The 19,730-nt window shown below is 38.2% G+C and overlaps 1 protein-coding gene across 8 annotated transcripts in view; it reads right to left on the bottom strand.

The window, feature by feature from the left end:
- Window positions 1–1,019: 1,019 nt before the first annotated feature.
- The window catches only part of PCNX1 (pecanex 1), an 89,722-nt gene continuing 71,011 nt past the window's right edge, over window positions 1,020–19,730 (bottom strand). For all 8 annotated transcript variants that reach the window (XM_085062206.1, XM_085062209.1, XM_085062210.1 and 5 more), the window contains 8 exons: window positions 18,407–18,507; window positions 17,021–17,171; window positions 15,113–15,343; window positions 14,427–14,701; window positions 12,578–12,819; window positions 11,089–11,525; window positions 9,542–9,682; window positions 1,020–6,640 (listed from right to left, as the gene is read on the bottom strand). In XM_085062206.1, the coding sequence (XP_084918332.1) occupies window positions 6,500–6,640; window positions 9,542–9,682; window positions 11,089–11,525; window positions 12,578–12,819; window positions 14,427–14,701; window positions 15,113–15,343; window positions 17,021–17,171; window positions 18,407–18,507 (1,719 nt within the window). In that variant the 3' untranslated portion in view covers window positions 1,020–6,499. The remainder of the gene's footprint in view (window positions 6,641–9,541; window positions 9,683–11,088; window positions 11,526–12,577; window positions 12,820–14,426; window positions 14,702–15,112; window positions 15,344–17,020; window positions 17,172–18,406; window positions 18,508–19,730) is intronic.

The raw sequence follows: 19,730 nt of genomic DNA, 5'->3' as shown, positions 1-19,730 counted from the left end.
CAGGCCTGTGGCTGACACCAAGAAACAATGGACTACAGCAAAAATCTTATCCCTTACCACAGCTAAATCAGTCTAGCAGCGCTGCCCATCCTTTTTTGATATTCTCAGCTCAAAGCATAGCGGCTTGGTATAAGCACTACAGTTACAGAACTTTTAATCTTTTCACTGGGACTGACTTGCTCACATTAAAAAAACAAACAAAAAAAAAAAACCCAAACCAAACAAATAGGAAAGGAAAAAAAAAATAGCTGTTTCTCCTTAAGAACACTTGCTCTATTTGTGTTCTCCTCTCATTCTTAAATCATGGCCTGAAGCAGCTATGGGTGAAGTCGTACTGGCAAACAGAAGAGAAGTTTGTTTAGGTAAAGCAAACATCCAATCTTTAAAGACCCAGAGCTGTCCAATCACCACTGTTTGTGTTTGAAGTGATTTTTTCAAACTCTAAGGAGCAAGATGTTGTCTCTGTATGAGTGTGAAGAAATTTGAGAGAATGGACAGACAGCATCAGAGTATTTTTAAACTAGTATCACTGTATCAAAAACTGCTTCATGTAAGCACAGTGGTAATCAGGACTTCACCCAATGCTGCATTTGGCTATCAGATCAAAGATGGCAGATGACCAGAAATACCTGATTAAACCACAATAGGTAACGTATTTCCCTGCAAAGTATGACAAATGAAAAACTACTGAGCACAAAGACAGTACAAGAGTGTTCTGGGCTTTGAAAAGCATTCAAGAGAAGGGAAATTACTGATAGAGAAAATGCTTCAACAGAGACAAAATATTTTAACTGTAGAAGAGAGGGCATGTGGCACTTACGTAAAAGCATGAAAACAGGGATGATGCTAGCAGGAAAACAGGAATAGCTGAGGTTATTCTTAGCATACCTATAAAAGAGAATTTTTAAACAACCGTATCTTTCATTAAAGGATGATTTGCGTAAATTTAAAAGTCCTTACATGGAATTTGTGAGGAGGACATCTTATGAGAATGTAATCGTGCAATAAATGACAACAAGTGAAAAAAGGTTTTTTTATTTCTCAGTGTTTCTCCACTGTCAATACTGTCCTTTTGCTGCAACATGTTGCAAAAAAACTCTCTGCCTTTTCCATTTTAAACAGCTACAATATTTACAGGCTGTTTCCAATAACACACGCAGACACATACACACTCACAGACACGCAGGTACATATATCCCTATCCCTGGCAAGGTAACCGTTTGCTGGTAGAGGCAATATATATTTTCATTGTCCATTAAAAAACAAAGCCATCCTCTCTTGTTTATGCTCTACTTCTCTCTCCATTTCCTAACCAGCAGCTATTGCCAAGCTTTGAGGGCCCTTTGTGTAAATAGTTACATATCCAGCTATTGATTGCCATTTTTCAAAGTTGCTGCCTAAGTGTACTGGGATTATCTATTCAAACTGTACATACCGGAAGTCATAAAAATTGCTCATATTCAAATGTTCGTGACCAAGCAATGTAGGTATACTTCCAAAATCTTTTGGGGCAGCCATCTTAATCACCTTTTTAGAAATATGCATATCATGCTGGGGTGAAACAAGTCACATGCTTTACCTTCCACCAAGGTTTTATGTACCCACTTTTTTACTAAGGCACCAGGAATTACCAGTATAATTTCTGAAAGAGTCCAGCGCCACTGAATGTACTGCATTAGATTATCAAATAGCAAGCCAGACAAGAAAAGAATAGATGCCTATATAATAGGTATAAAATTCCTTAATAAAATTAAGTACATAAAACCTGTGGTGGTACAACCCCAAATCCAAGTTGAATAATATTGTTAATGGTAAGAAATGCAATTTATCCAGCTCCATTTTGTGAACGGAAAGTTCTGTAATTGAGAAAGATCTTTAAAGCAGTGTCTGTTATCTACACTCCTAGGTTGCATGGTGGTGTGTGTATTATCAGTGAAAGCTGAATCAATCATAAGGCCTCTCTTCCCTGCTCCTTGTCCAAATCCAGACAAAGCTTTATGGCCTCTTACTAAAGGCATGAACCTATGCCACAAGTCTTCATCTGTCACCTCACCAGTCATCCAGGCTTCTCAAAGAGTTCTTCAATTCCCAAAGGCATGGTGAACGTGGGATGATAAATGACTAATGATAACTGCACTCCTGACCAGAAAACTGACATCACCACTCAGAAATATGCCAGATGTCCCAGACAAAGCGGCTGTAGGACCATGCAGCCTACATGGAATTACCTCAAAAAATAATCATCACTATCATCTTCCCTAAACTCTGAAACCATTTCACATCTGCTGGACCATGAGAGAGATCCCCAGAATCCATCACTAGTACTATACACTGCAAGCAGCACAGAGTCCAGGTGTCATCAGTGGTGTCACATACACAGCTCTAGGCTTTTGTTTGTTTTAATCAAAATATTTTAAAATATTTCATAGAGAAGTGAAATGGGAAGAGGTTTCAAAAAATCAGGTAGTAGCTGTTTTTACTAACAAACAATCTGATTAGTGGGGTTTTCAAGATGTTTTCTGCAACTGAATGTTTTAGGGAGAAGTCCTTACATATGTGCACATAGATACCACCTCCAAAGAAATCTGAGAGAAAGAAAATAGATTGGGATCCACCTGGAAGCTGCAACAGTGGGACTTAACTGGAATGTTCTTATCGCAAGAGAGTATCACAAAGCAAGTGGACAGAGCACAAGCAATCATCTATAAGGGTTTTCATGAAAGTCTAGGAAGATCTACAAAATCTGCTCTATGGTAAGGTCAATTTGTACTGACAGGACTAATTTGAAAATACCCATAATTTCTATAATTAAAACAGGAGAAAAATATTACACATCAAGACATAGGCCAAGAAAATAAAAGATGAAATTATCTCCATCCAGAACAGAGGTTTCCACAGACAGATTTATCCTGGGGCGAGTGTGCACACTTGGCCAAGAAGGCCAATGGCATCCTGGCCTGTATCAGAACAGTGTAGCCAGCAGGACCAGGGCAGTGATTCTTACCCTGTACTCAGCACTGGTGAGGCTGCACCTTGAGTGCTGTGTCCTGTTCTGGGCCCCTTAGCTTAGGAAGGATGTTGAGATGCTTGAACATGTGCAGAGAAGGGGAACAAGGCTGGTGAAGAGTCTGAGGCACAAATCCTATGAGGAGGCTGAGGGAGCTGGGGGTGTTTAGCCTGGAGAAAAGGATACTCGGGGGTGACCTTACCATTCTCCACAATTCCCTGGAAGGAGGATGTAGTCAGGTGGGGGTCAGCCTCTTCTCCCAGGCAACCAGTGACAGGACGAGAAGACACAGCATCAAGCTGTGCCAGGAGAAGTTTAGGCTGGACATTAGGAAAATGTTCTTCACATAGAGTGACTGGGCATTGGAATGGGTTGCCCAGGGAAGTAGTGCAGTCACCAACCCTGGGGGTGCTCAAGGAAAGACTGAACGATGCACTTAGTACCATGGTCTAGTTGAGAAGGGGGTGTTAGGTCATAGGTTAGACTCTGATCTCAAAGGTCTTTTCCAACCTAGTTAGTTCTGTGTGATTCTGAGTTAGAAGAAAACTAACATTTTTGTCACACTGCACACTGAAAACTAAAGACAAACTCAGTACAAACCGACATACAATCATATATGAATCTTAATAAGTTCAGGAAAAAATTTAGAGTTAATTTTCTAAAGCCTCATGGAAGAGTGAAATTTCAACTAGGTGACTTCTGTTGAGCAGATCTGGAATAGGTATGAGCACTGTGTGAATAGCTTCACAACAGATGTTAGCTGAGTATCTGAAAGGAAGTGGTAACCTGTTAGCTGGCCACATTAAACTCCATCTCCTGAAGACAGCACACCAAAAGCCTTATAATTTATGAAAAATAGAAATATTCACAAATTCTCTTTGTCCCCTAAAAAAAAGTGTCTCTCTCTTTGCCGTGTCTGCTGTTCGCCTATCTACTTCCAGGCAGATACACATAGGCTCTATAATTTCCATGTCAACAAGCCAATAATTCCTATCATGCCTATTACCAGCAATGGACATTGTCCTTACATTGCCCCAAAAAGAGTGAGAGATTGTTGAGTCAGGGTTAACATACTGAAAGTTGTTTCAGTCAAGTTTAAAAGAAACCAAAACAAAAGCAAAAAAAACCCCTTAACTATGTATTTTGGTATTCAGTCATTTGTTTACCTCAAGGTTTCAGTCCGAGGGAAAAAAAACCCCAACAAATCCCTGTGCAGCTATTGTCAAATGGGGACTTATTTTCAAACAAACCTCTCCCTTCAAAATGAAGCAATGTTCCTAGTGATACAGAAAACCCAGAGGGTTAATTAATTAAAGGAGTATTTACCTGAAAGACATAGAATAAAACCTTAACTAAAATACCTTCAATTCAAAACATACACATTTTCTTCATTCCTCCTAGCAGCATTACCAGACTGTTACAGAATTTTCATGTACTGTACTATATTTTCACATATGTAGGAAATGAATTCAACTACTCTATAATGGGTACATATGATAAACAATTTTGCTGTTCTACATAGCTTTAAGGGTGACAGATCCAGAACTGTGCATTTATACAACGGTTAAATAGGCCTGCATAGAAATAAACCGAATAGTAATATGCAACTGTAAGATGCACAGCATTTTGAGGACAAGTTTGCATAGTATGTGATGCAAGCAAGATCTCAGTATCATTCACTGGGAACAGTAACTGGAATTGAGTAGCTACCAAGCACACAGACTTACCCATTCATGGCTAGATGGTATACTGTGACTTGAGCGGCAATACCAGTGTTTCTTAGGTAGCTGTTTCTTCCTTTTTCTTCCTTTTTTTTTCCTTATCCCATATAATAATTTCACTCTTACATTAGGTATGTAATGGACAATGTTTCTCTGATGTCAGAGAATTAATTACAATAACCTCTGTGGTATATCAGAAGTTTCTTCTGGTTATAATACATATAAAGAAGTGGAGGTGACTGGAAATAAGATGGCTGCTCCCAAAAGCTAGAACTGTATGCAATTTCCCCACAGAGTCCTATATAATTACAGGTCAGAAACAGGAAACAATCACAACAGGTACAGTTTTTTTCTTACGGATTAAGAAAAGTGAGTCATAGGAACTGCAAGTCAAGAACAAACCAGTTTCCCTCTCACACTCCCATGATAGTTCTGAGTTACTTGTTTCCCTGAATACACACTTTTAAAAAAATACAATAAAACCTAGGATATGTAACACATGAATAATTCAACTTCACAGTTATAAATACTCAAATTACACTTACATAGAATATATAATCACAGAAAATAAAATTCAAGTCATAGAAAAGAATGAAGACTAAAGGGAAAGAAAAGGCAAGGTGGTAAAAGTGATACAAGTTTTGGGCTGTGCCTTCTATAAAAGATCTTTAAAAGTAGAAGTCAAGTTTTGTTGGGTTCTTTCTTTTGTTTGGGGAGTTTTGTTGTTGCTGTTTTTTCTTTTTAAATTGGATAGAATAAAAAAATACCTTCAAGCATCTGTGAAATAATCATGGACCTGCACCTCCCACTACAAAACTAAAACCACTGTGTCTGCCAGAGAAGAGCCAATGAAACAACACAGCCAGCTCTGGGTGTAAAGAAGCAAAGTAGCTATGATTAGTGAAGGGAGGACAGATGGAAAGTCATACTGGGGCCCGCTTTAAAGCTAGATGTGTTGTACAGGCTTGAGGTACCACTGCCACCACAATAAAGTCTGATGTAGTACAGGGATACTCAGGTGCTTTTCTACACATTTGTTATTTTACCATTTATTGTGAAGAGGATGCAGCAAATGCACTTGTACGAAATACAGAACATAGAACCAAACCCATGGCACAGCCCTTACCATCAACATGTATATGGAGAGGGAGGGGATTAATCCCAAAGGCAATTTAAATAATGGTATTTTATATACTTATATTTTTATATATAAATAAATGTTCTCAGCAATCTCAGGGTTGTTTTTAGTGCATTGCTGTAAAAAAATTAGTGCAGTTCTCATTAATGTTTAGCTCATAAGGAATAAGAATCTATACATCTGTTCAGTCTCTTCTTGCCACACCTGAAACCCTTACACTGTTTCACCAAACTGAAGGTTTGTAGTCAATTTCTTAAAATAAGGTGGATGAATTCCACGCACTCTGTGACAAGACATGGCAATTTTTGGCAAAACAATTAGAAAAATATGAGGTGCTCTGATCTTAGAACTGAAAAGTTTGTTGATTTAAAGCATTATGCAATGCATAACAAAATTTATAAACAAAAAGATATGTCTCAACAAATCTATCCTTCATGCAAGTGTTTCTTCAGCAGCTAACAACTTAAAAAATTTTCTTACACTTGTTTATTTGGGGGAAGGGACTTAGACAAATCTGTGTTTCAAGTCCTTTCCTACAACCGGACCAAAGTTTCATGTCCTGGGAGCTGCTTCTCCTGGACCCTTCTCTCTTCTGAACCATTGGAGAAGGGGAAGTTTCAGTCTCAAAGAGATTTACACTTCAGCCCCAAGTTCAAGGACTCCAGTTTCAACGACAGCAACATATTTATCTTCAATTTGAACCAGGAGGATGGTTTTATCTATATGTGACCGACTACTTGGATCTCTGCTGCAAGGCACCCAGCGGTGAATCACCTGGGGGAAAAAAAAAACAACAAAGTATAATAAAATGTAACCTCCATAGGGAGAGCTGTCATATCACAGTTGTGGCTGATAATTCAAGACCCTTAGAGGGCCAAAGGAGCAAAAATATAGGTGCTATACTGACTTAGTTGCTCATTTTTCAGTGACAACATACCCACAGATAAGCTGCAGATTGACCTCTTGCTGAAGATCTGCAGCTTAAAATCATATTCAGATCTTTCACAACCATTTAGGTCATAAAAGACCTCTAAGATCATGGAGTCCAACTAAGAGAACAGCCACCTTACCTGAGAGCAACCAGTCTGATTTAGATTTCAGTAGGAACAAACAACTCAACCCAAACCAGAACCAAACAGTTCATCCAAAGCAAGTAACAGCTGAAAAAAGTGCACACATAGAGATGCAGGATATTTTGATGTTCAAATTGTAATAGTCTTAAAATACCTCAGTGTTGTGCAGCACAGAACTGCAGTTTATCAGGAGTCAGGTGTAAACTACTGTATTTTCTAAGCTAAAGCCCTTGCCCTAATTTTGTTCCCAATGCACTGTGAATTCAAGATTGATCTTCTAAATTAAATTCTTCAAAGATAATTTAAAATTAAAAATATTACAAAGAAGAAGGGGTTGAGAAACAGTGCTACAAATAACTGCACCACACTCCCTTGGATCTACAGAAATCAGATACTTTGATCTGCTGCTTCCAAGTCTGATATCAACTGCCAGAAGGTCCCCTTTCCATACAGGCCCTTGTATGACCTTGCATATCTCTGCTCAGCTGCCTCCATAAAGATACACCCTTAACTTCTGGGCGCCCCAAAGGAACCATAAGGATGCTCCACTAACATGGGTCTAAGTATCATCAGCTTCATAGAAATAGAATTATATCAAATTTTCCAATTGTGAGAAAAGAATGCTTAATTCAAGACAAAGTAAGTCAAAAAGCAAATAAAACTAATTTTAAGTCCACGATAGTAAAGTTTTCAAAAGTCATAAAGACATAAAGGGAAAAAAATGACATAACCCCAAGTGACCTGTATCTTTCAATATCAAATCCAAGAGACTCACTTAATCTTCACTATACCCAGCTGACAACTTCTCTAACACTGGGTGAAGGACATTTAGCTTTGCTCACTGCATGAGATCTATGCTGCATAGATACAGGGAGAGCATTTTAGCCAGGGAAGCATGGCAAAGTAGCAAAGTAGCAAAGTTTTAAACCATTGAGTGCTGAACTTCATACTGAGAGCAGACATAAAGTAAACTGCTTGATGAGCATCAAGTCAGCAGGTAAGAATCATTTCTGCCTATTTGCAGAAAGGACCGCAGCCATGGGATCAGAAAGGGAAGACTGTCCTAAGAGCTTTACTGGTACTAATATGTTTAACCACAAGCAGCAGAAGCAGGCAGTACAAACTATGTAATCAAGTCAAATCCATTCCTCCTAACCACACACAGGATAATCTGGTGCTTTCCCCCTTTCGTGTTAGGTTAGAAGATGCTCTTCTAAAAAAAAAAAGTATGCTGTACCAAAAAGAGATGAGAAGCATTCGGAACAGCAGCTTACCCTGACCTTTAAATCCTCTTGTTTTAATCTTTCTATAGCATCAATCACTGTACATGTCAGTGTGCTACAACTGAAAAACTCACGAAGTCCTGAAAAAAACTGTCCAGTGATACCAGGCAAGAGGACATGTTTCAATATAACCCTTTACATTCACCATCTTTACAACATTTCTGGTCTGCAACAGTATATCTAAACCCAACATAACTGAATGCTTACAACAGCATTCTACTCACAGGTGTTACCTACAGTGTAACCCTACTATCTTAAGAGTGGACTGTCAATTCTGACAGATTCCTTTCATTAATAATTGTGTTTCCAGGGCCCTTTCTTCGTGTACATGTAACAGCAACGTAGATTCAGCATATACTGGGATACTGGTGCATCTCCATTTCTTACCTGAAGTTTGCACATAAATCCTCAGTAACGTGGGCTTTCAAATGGCAAAACCTATCCCTAAACGCAATGTGTAATCACTCCAACTGAGGTAAGTAGTCAAAGAAACTTCTCAAAAACTGATCTATTCAAAATGAAAATACAGTTGTATTGATGAACCAATGCAGACAGTGTCAGTGACTCTCTCCTCTATCACTGAAAGAATACTGGAGCATTACTATAGACATCAAGATCTTAAAAAAAACTGTACACTTCAGTAAAAACCAAAAAACTTCAAAGGGCACACTGGATTTTTTTGGTCATAAAAAGAGCTTAAATTGGGAGATAAGTTTTCTATCCAATACAGCAAATTTTTGTAAAACACAGATGTAACATCCCCAGGGAAAAAAGACGAATTTCAAGTCACAGGCTTTCACAAGTTTTAGTTAGAACAGACTTCCTTATTAAAAGAAAGGAAACACCTATCATGTATCTATTATATAATAGAGACATCTATAGACAATCTTATTTGGTTCAATTTTGATTACAATAATTTAAAACCAAATACTGTTAATCTTTCAATTAAGGACTTGTTAGTAAATTGATCTTCCTTATTTGTTCAGGGATTGACAGTTTAAAGAAAGGAAAATGAAGGCTGGATGAATGAGTGCAATGGCTGAGAGAATGACAAGAGCTGAAAGAAGGCAAGAAAGGAGAGGTGGCTGACAACATTTGAAACATCATCCCACATCTTTTATGGAGAGTTGCAGAAATATCCCTCTGCTTCAAACTAGGATTCTAGACCTGCTCTTCCAGCAACGGTGACTTTGGGGACAGCTGCTGATCTAACTTAACTACTACATCAATCTTTGGCATTAACATATAGGCAGACTGCCACAGAATCAAGACACTGCCTTTTTTTAAGGTTAGCTTGTCAACTTCTACGCAAAACTTACATGGCCTTCCATGCCTTCCTGAGGACTCCAGTCTTTCCAGCTGTTTCTTCCAGCTTTTAGCCGTATCACCTCATCTGGCCACTGCAGCTCTTTCCTTTTTGACACGTTGATCCCTTCCAGTACTTGACTGGGATCCATTAACTAAAAGTAGGAATTGAGTTTTGACTGTTAGTTCAGCCAAAATTTAAAAGAAACAGATAAACTGTAACTTTTCGCATAATTCCAGATAATTGACTGAAACCGAAAATTTCAGTTTCAAAAATTAAAAAAAACAACCCACTGAAATTGATTTCTGACCAATTTCAAGGTTGGAAACTCAAGCTCCAGGCTCTCCAAGCCCAAACAGCACTGAATTTGGAAATGATGCTGTGGTTTCAGAAACAGCTGACAATATGTCAGCTCACTGAAGCAACAGCTCTGGTATCCTTCTCCACTTCTTTCAGTTATACTGGCTCATAGCAGGGCTGGGGAGCTGGCACAACATAAGCATTGGCAGAACACAGTCTAGTAGCAGGGAAAAGTTAAGTGATGACGAGCTGTTAAAATCGGCTCATTACTTCTTACAGAGTATCTTAAGAAACATGGTCTTGGAGAATTCATTGTTAGGCAGAAGTAGTATTTATCTACTAGCGTGGTTAGTTGAGACCCACCCCGTGTTTTGAAGTAAACTGGCCTTTCCACAGGGCAAGCAGGAGAAAACTCCTGAAAACTTCTTCCTATTTAAGGACAGAGAAAACTCCATAATGTTCACTATCCAAGGGCATATGTCCATTTTATCCTCCTCACACAGAGGATTAGTAAGCAGCTTCATAAAAGGGCCCTTGCCTGCAAACGAAAGCTACTTAGCACGGACCTGAAAAAATAACTTAGCTCACTATGATGCAATTTACTAAGGATTACTCTAAAATGACGTGGTATCAGCAATGAAATCATGTTCATTATGATATAACCTCTTAAATACAATTCTTGAAGTTTCCCACTAGTATAATGCCAAAGACATTTATGTAGAGCTAATAAAAACTAAGAAAGCAAGAATACAGATTCCTGGATTTTCACAAAACAAGTAAGGTTGCCATGATTAACGTAGTCAATAATGTACTGCTTGCTGTTCAGTAAACCCTGAAGTGGATATAACCAAAGAAGAAATACATGTGGAAGTGAAAGCAAGTATTTTCACACCCACTTTTGTAGAAAGTCTACCAGGCTTCAAAGAAAAAAGTTTTCTACCCTGCAAATGAAGCTGTTTAGCTTTACCTGCTGTAATGTATAAAAGGTAAACTAAGTATGAAGTGGAACTGAGTTCCAATGACGCTCTCAGAGCGGCACTACAGCAAAACATAAAAATAATGTAAACAAGGGGCATGCAGGAAGGCTGCTTTCCAAAAAACCTTGTCTTTACATTAGTTGTCCAAACATAACTGCACAGAAAGTGTATACCAGATATTCCAGAATATGTATTTATAAGTAGTGATTTCAACAACATACAAAGGAACAACTAATAAAAGCACATGGAAACATAGGTTAACTTGTTCTTCTAGGCTATTCACCTGGATTCTGTAAATAACGTCATCCTTTTTGGCTTGCATTTGATTTGCAGGGCTTGCATTGCCACCTGACTGAGTTTCAGCAGCATTACTCCCTCCTTCAGTCCCTAGAAAGCCCACAAGGGCATGCTGTTTACAGGCTGGGATGCTTTGGCTGGAGCTGCTAGAAGAGGGCAGTCCATGCTGCACGCTGACCCCAGTCTGGCCAGTAGGTTCCATTTGGTTGACCATAGAGAGGCGGGACTGGATGGATGATGGGAGGTTACGAAGGGATATCTGACTAGTGGAAGAGCGCCGGCAAGGCACAAAGCCTGTCGTGGATGTGCGAAGAGATGAATGACGACTGCCATAGCAATAGGATGAATGGCTAGCGACTGAGGCACGGGCAGGGGAATGTCTGACAAGGCTGGACTGCACAGAGTGAGAGCTGTGACTGGTGCCTAAAAGTAAAAGATACAGAATCAGGAAAGTTTGATAAAGCCTCCCACACACAACAGATTGCCAAAACACAAATGCTTTAAGTGCATAAATATACAGAACTGATTGGTCTAATCAACATCACCCAAAACAGATGTACTGTACAAGATCTCTGCCGCATAGCAGAACATTTCAATACATTCCATTTATCTTATCATATTCTGTTCAATTCGCAGACCCTGTCAAACAAGTACCTTGAAAAATGCTTGTTTTAATGTACTTTCTGCATTAATAATTTCTTCCTTAACAACTAACCCTTCAGTTTACCATACTCAAGGCAATAAGGCAGGTACAGATGCCCGTATTTCAAAACACTGACTATTCTTTCTTAATATGTTTGACTACACATTCAAAGTTTGGGTCAGACAATTTGTTAGAACAAAAGCTGTTTTAAAACAAGTTCAGAATTTAATAAAGTTAAAAACAGAAGTTGCAGTTCATGAGCATTTATATAATTGCTTTTCCTATGCTCAATATTTGCAGATACCTCTCTTCAGCTGATAGATCTAATTATGTTCATTCAACAACATACATGTATATTTTCTTTGTGAGTAAAGGCAGCGTTTGAAAGACTTTTTTTCAGCTGTAGTGTTTTTCACCTCCTCAACTACAGATTACTATGGACCCTTGGATAGATTCAGCTAGAATACTATGCAAATAAGAGAATTTGTTTCACTATATAAATAAGAACTATGAACGTTCCCAAAAAATGATGAGTTCAGCATTTGCACATAATACAAGAGAAGCGAAAGGACCCAGTCTACAGACCAGTTACAAAAAGTTATTTGACCCATTTTGTCAGCACAACTATACCCCTACTTATTAGATCTGTTTGGCAATCTAGCATTGCAAAAACCAGTACTGTAGCTTGAGATGAATCCAGCAGCTTTTAACACGCCACAAAATCACATCACTTTTGTTTGCTTTTTCTTTTAACTTAGGCCAAAGAGCTGAAAGGCCAGTTCTGGCTATAGGATTGAACTCGTATGAAGCTGTTTCTTTGCTTTAACTTTACCCAGAGTGGAAGGATGAGTTGGTGGATGAGCTGCAGGAAAAGTTGTGGGATGAGCTGCAACAGGAGGGTGCTGTACTGCTCCAGGTCCCTGCCCTGTAGTTGCATTCCCTCCTCCTTGGGACATGCTGCTCTGCGACTCATTGATAGTTGCATTGTTACTTGTGCAAGAAGCTCCGCCTCCAGCATCTGAATCTTCAATATTTCCACCACTATTGCAGCCAGCTCCACAGCCTTTCCTTAGTCTGAAAACATAATGCAATTGATACATTAAGTCAGGACTTCTAATCATTAGGATTCTAAGAAATGCTTCATGACAAGCAAAAGGCTTTACTCAGCATGTTCCACAGCATTTCCTATAATCAGTTAAAACATGACTTCATTTTCTCAGAATAAGCTTTGCAAATATAAACACTGCTTTCTAAGAGACTGCAATTTTCTTCATGACAGCTATTCAATAACAGTTATTTGTGACAAGTGAAATGCTCATATAAGGTAGCTTTTTTAAAATTATGCCACCTCTGAAATACAATAAAGTGATATAATTCCAGTTCTAAAACGCTTATAGAACATTCTGGTTATTTTGGAACAGTAAGTTTTTGTAGTAAAACTTATGCTACTCAATACACTAGTAATGTATTACTGTTATACTGCAAAATCTTTGTCTATACAGACTAGCAAGGAAAGAATGTTTACTGGATTTTTAATGTTTTTGGTTTCTGTTACCTTCAGTAACGCACTCACAACTGTTTGAAGCACATACTGAACATTCAGACAGGGCAAAAACCACAGCACATTTCCTCCTCCCTTCAATTCCCACTTTTTGCTCTTCGTCACACTCAAATGCACTGAGCACTCCTTTCCAATTTTTTTGTCCCACGATCCAGAATCCTGAAGCATATTCAACTTGGATTCAAACACGATTTTGTGTCATACTTTCCTCTGTTACTCTATCAAGTTGGACAAGCAGAGAGCAACAGGAGACAAACACCACAGACTGAGGTAAATGTGGCATTTTTGGCACTCTGGGGTGAAGCAGCACGTTCTGTTCTGATGTGCTCCGGATGTCTAAGATAAATATGACTATCGGAACAGCTCAGAACTGATCAGACTATGGCATCAGCTCCTGCAGCTAGTAAGAACTGGGACACACATTTCTGAATGCCACACACAGCTGCTACTGTTGCCTTTGGAGCCACAGTCATAAAGGGCCAGAACTGCAGAAAAAGTTCTCATGGCCTATAAAACACAGTACAGCACGAGTTTGTACTGGATTACCCAGGGGTCACATAGAGAAAAGATTACATTATGGTCATTCCAGTTAATTGTTCTGGTGCTAACATAGAATTATATAACATATAAGCACTTGTGAGATTTTCAGCAGTAGTTAAAGCTTGCATAACTACACATGAACATGCCCTAACAACATTAATATAGGTACTTTGATGCTAAGTATTTGCCAGACAGGAACCCCACCAAATAGTCCTGAATCTGTAAAAATGGTATTATAGGTTGCAAAAGCAATGGTACTGAAAAAACAGTACAGAAGTTGCATTGTCTCTTATTATCAGACCTAACATTAGATCTGAAGTTGCAGTTTCTGCATCTAGACTTTGTCCTCTTTCCTCTGAGCTCTCATTTACATGGTCTGTGGTGTATTACTCAGCCTTGGAGATTAATCCTGTACCAAAGCAGCTGCCATACGTTACTGACGTGCCCAAAATAAAAGTCAAGATTTATTTTCTTTTATGTGACTGAATATTATAAATTCTGCTGTATTGGACCTGTACAAGACTAGTTAATGCAATATGAAGGCATGAACACATACTGAGAACTCCTTTCCTCAGCTCACCTGTGCCATGTAGACACTATGAAGTTTCTGATGTTTCCTAAGCTGATGGCTCCCCCAAGAATGTCCTTTAGCTGTTCATGACTATCTGAATAGGAAGTAGTCAAAGGTGAGACATAGATTGGGTATCCAATTGGCTGGTCACAAGAGGAGTTGATCATGTTCCTCAGAGCTTGTTTAGCATTTTGAATACTTCCTCTTTCTGGATTACGATTACGCAGGAACACAAGCTCCTGCTGTTGTCCTGCCCACAGGCCACGCACACACTCCTTATTCACCTGCAAAAGCCAAACAGAGAGGCTGTGTGAGAAAGTGAAGTAATGAGAACATGTGGTGACTGCCGTGTTACACCAAAGCCTTTGTGAGCATATGCAGTATTGCACTGCAGAACTGCAAGCATTCATATGCAGTTCTTCAACAGGCTGAATTTAGGGACGCAGGGTGCAACAGTGAAGATTAAGCAAGTCTAAGAATTCGATGAGAAGTAACATTTTAAGAGAAAAGGAACTAATTTTCTGATACAATACTTGCACTGTATGAGAAGAACCAGGTCTACTAATAACAAAACAGTAAAGATTTGAGTTGCAGCAACAGTTTGATACAGTTATTGATATACTGATATATCAGTTTGATACAGTTATTAAAACACACCACAACTTGCTGTCACATCATGAAATGTTCGCACTTACCTTAATAACCCTGAAACTGAGATAGCGCTTATTGAGCATAATGATTTTATATTCATTGGTGCCATCATCCATCACGTGACGCAGAGCAAGAAGGGACGGAGAATTGGAAAGGACTGCACTCCGCCAAGCAGGGTCCCCTTCATGTGCTATAACTAGATTTTCTTCATGGGTTGTTATAGCTTCATAAAGGACAGAAGGATCATCATATTCATCTGGAGAAGTGAAGTGATCCTGTTTCCAGTAATACATGTTCAACAGGGTATGAGTAAAATTTCAGGTGTAACTACATATAAAAACCAAACATTTCACACCTCAAACTCTTAAAATGATCAGTGCGTTACACAAAGCCAGACATCAAAATTATCAAATACTTGCTTTAGAACATTGTTAAAGATAAACTCTTTTATAACAGATTAGTTCGGTTTGTATTTGCCTCTTTTAACGTAAAACCAAAATGATTGGAAGGACCTGCTTATCACTGATTCAAATAAATTTCTATGTCAATTTTAGTGCAGATTTATATCTATCTATACTATTTACAGAAGCCTTTTAGTTTTAGCTTCTCTTCTTATTCACAAGCCTCCAACTGTAAACACACTTAAGTAAAGCACTGATTATTCACTGAGACTGCACTATATGAAAATAACAAGAAGAATAAAAACAATATTTACTATTAAAAAGTTCACATTAATACTTGATGACAAAGTCTTTCAGCATCAGATACTACCAAGACAGCTTACATTACTGCCAGTCAAATAGAAACACAAAATCTGCAAGCTCAATTCAATATTGGGTGACATTATTTCGTGATTAAAAAAGGATTGTAGTTAATAGCTAAATTTCCAACACTGACTGAAGCTTGGGTATGTTCATGCACCACAAGTGAATAAAATCACCTTTCATAGATGAATACAATAATGTTCAGAACTTCTGGGTTTTTTATTGTTTGTGTGAGCTGTGCTTTTCTCACTTTTCATTCTCTGACTGCAATCAAGCCCACTCTGCACAATAAACCTCTGAGAACACTCAAGTTGTTAAAGTGGTCCTTCTACTGAGTTCAATGATTTTGTAATTATTCTGCTTTGTTACATGTACTCCTAACACACACATTCTGCTAAATTCACAGTTGGTACTACATGAAGAAGTTAATTCAATCACTGCTAGTTTTAGGGGACTCCAGACTCTGCAATGAAGGCAAAATAAGAAACTTGAATAATTATTTTAAAAGTGCAACTAAGATTTGTTTTCTTACTATGACTCTCAAGCAACTTATTCTTTTAGAGTACCAACACTTTTCCCCTTTACAGAGTGCTTATCGCTAAATACATGTTTTCTTCTACTTGCAGAGTTAATACATGCACTAGACAGAATTTGAGATTGTAGTGAAGTGCAGGTGAAGATGAACAAAGACAAACTCTAATTTCTGCTTACTGAAAAGCCACCTTCTCATTTTTCACCTGAAACCTGTCATTACAACACTTCAAAGTAAAAAGAACTAGAAAAACAACTCCAACTGGAGGAGAGGATTGTGCAGCTTTGAATGCATAACCTTTTAAGCCATTATATATGTGTGGGGAGGGAAGAGAGAGAGAAAATATCAGAGAAGCTGTTCATATGGGAAATCTCTAGATAGGTATGAAACAGGACTTGACATGTTCTCTGATCTACAGTTAATGTAATTCTCAAGCTCTGAGCATAAATGGCATTCCCTTTTCCTCTGTATCACCTTCCACAAAAGCTATAATAAATCAAAGGACAAGACATGATACTCCCTTGTTTCCAGTTATCAATTTCTATCACACTCCTTTTATTCTCATCCTGCTTTTTGTCTCTCCCAGCCACTTATTTTTAAAAGAACAAATGCACAGAAATAAAAAACTGGACACATCTTTCTGTGTAATCTCTCACCTGATGTAGCTTCAGTGACATTCGTATTCCAGGAACCACTACTTTCCTCAGCAATTCCATATCAGCAAAGATCCATTCATCTCTAATTGAAGATATACGGAAATCACCCTTAAACAGGGCATGCAGGCCGTACAAGAAGGATTCCAGATTACTGTTGAGGGGGAAAAAAATTAAGAAAACAGCCCAAATATTAACTGAAATACAAACATATCCATAGCTACCATCACTGAAAAGAACAGAAAATGCTGAGCTGCACAGAAAGGCACACAATTCTTCTCTACAAAAGTAAGCTACAGGATAAGACAGGGTAAATACATGTGTGTAAGCAAAATTTGGTACATTAGATTGCTACCTGCACTGAACAGGTAATGACCAAACTATACATGCAACAGACTATTAACTTGGACTAAAGCAAACAGAAATACCATGAAGAGTGCCTGATTTCACTCTGAAGATTTGTAAAGAGAAGACTTTTCAGGATATGTGACACAACGGACCAGTTAAAGAGGGTATGCAACTTCAGTTGTCCATGCTTTAGTACAAAATAAAACTCTTGTCAACTTTCCATGCTCAAAAGGCACTGTTTTCAATTACTAAGCTAACTTAAGAGTGAAAAATCAAATATGCTCTGACAAATCTTGCAACTGCATATCTGCACACACTTCAGAGGCAATTGGCTGGTACTTGGAAGAATTAATCAATAGTTGTCCTGAAAGCGATATAGAACAAGTTTTATACTCAGTACTCAGGTGACCAGTAGCTTCCACATCCAGTTATGTTTCTTTTTAAGCCATCACTTTGTGGTTTACTGAACATTATAGCTATTATTTTATATTTGCTTTCTAAAATTGAGGCTGTCAGTCTGCAAGAAAGAAGTTGCCATATGACCACAGAATTGAGCTGAATATCTACACAAAACACAACTGCTTGCCACAGAGCCAGCTAAACTGTGACACTTATCACAACAGTCTCATTTAACGTCTGCCAAGACATGTCAGTTTCTCACTTTAGCAAACTTTCCTCTTCCCCTTATTGCCATATAACACATCTACTTGGTGCAGGAAATGAAGCTTACTTTTAAAATTCAATCAGTTCTTGTTTTACTTTTCCGTTGGTTATAACCGGTCCTTACCCATACCAGAATCCCCATCTTGCATTAGTTCATTAAAACAATATGCTTAAATTCAAGTTCTCTCTCATTTGTTTTTCTTTAGTTACATTTCATTGGCTGTTGTAATGACAACGAGTTACATTGCAGATCTGTCCAGTTTAAGGGAAAATGACAATTATCTATTTCTTCTATGAAAAGGTACTTATCTAAAACCTGATCTAGGAACTCAGAAGGATTTTGAGGACAGGAAGGTTACAGCAACAACATTTTATTACCTAGACATATGATGTGAAGCTGTTCCCAATGCTCTCCGCCCCAGAACACACAGTCCATAACACAATGTCACTAGGGGTGAGTCTTTACTTGAATCCAGTGGCTTGTAATAACAGAAGAAAAAATAGTAAGTTAGGCGAATAGAATAAAGAAATGGCCACTGAAAAAGAAGCTTCTGCCAGAAGGAGTACAAAGACCCAAAGGTAGCAGTTCTCATGGGGGTGTAGGTACCTATCACAGCAGTTACTCTTAAAAAAACAATTCTGATTGAAAGTCTGAGTTTTACAAGTACCCAAGAATACTTGTAAAGGTAAACATACATATATTCTTATCTGAAATAAGACAAATTGTAAGTTGAACAGATGCATGCAACATCCCCTGTGGATACATTTATCTTACAGGCAAATTGCTGATTAGACGTTTGGGGTTTATGGGGTTTAGACAAAAATATTTTCAGTGAATACAGTGGATTATCACTGGGTAGGAGTATTTAAGCCTGATTTACCTGAGAACTTCCCTGGACTACAGCTTTAGTCAATGGGTTAAGTTAGGGCAAACTTGGTCTCAGTTCAAAGCCAGTAGTATAGCCAGGTATATAATACCCTAGCAAAGGGCACCATTCAATTAAGTGATTAAATCTGATTTTCAGCACATATACAAAATATTTCATGTTCATTTCTTGGAGGGAAATAATTTTCTTTGGCTGTTGTTTGTCATTTGACCACAGGACACTAAGTCTAACTGATCTTTATCTCTGAAGCAAAACTGAACTCTTAAGTCTTGGATCCTTCATTAAACACATAAATTCCAATTATATTCCCGTCCCTTTAATTGTGATCAATTTCTGCTTATTCTCAAGGGCAACACTAATGTGACTAGACCCCACAGTTATTTTGTAAACAAGAAGTCAAGGCATTCCTCTACAAACATATTAATGCTCCTGTTTAAAAGGTGGAAGGATTTTGGAAAGAAAAGGTTGAATGTAGGATGATTGTTTCCACAAGCCAACAATTCCAGTGGTCCAAAGGAATGGTGTAGTGTGATCACAGAGAAAGAAGAAGTAAGTCTTACAAGCTGGCACCAGGTATCTTGGGTTTTAGGGGTTTTTGTTTTGGTGCTTTTTTAAGTTAGGGTTGATTTGTGAACACTGATATGTAAGAACAGAACATCAATTCTGCAGACATACCCTTTTCCATGTAGATAAATGTCTAAGACTCAACTGTTTGATTTGAGCTGGCAAATAAAATTCAGTAATGAACTGGTTAAACTATAAACTACAATGAAACTAACTACTTACAGAATGTATTAAATTCGCTTCTCAACAGA

Source organism: Lichenostomus cassidix, chromosome 5 (assembly GCF_008360975.1).
Source record: "Lichenostomus cassidix isolate B80296 chromosome 5, HeHo_3.0, whole genome shotgun sequence".
Classification (NCBI taxonomy): Eukaryota; Metazoa; Chordata; class Aves; order Passeriformes; family Meliphagidae; genus Lichenostomus; species Lichenostomus cassidix.
This window is presented reverse-complemented; position numbering and strand designations above follow the sequence as displayed.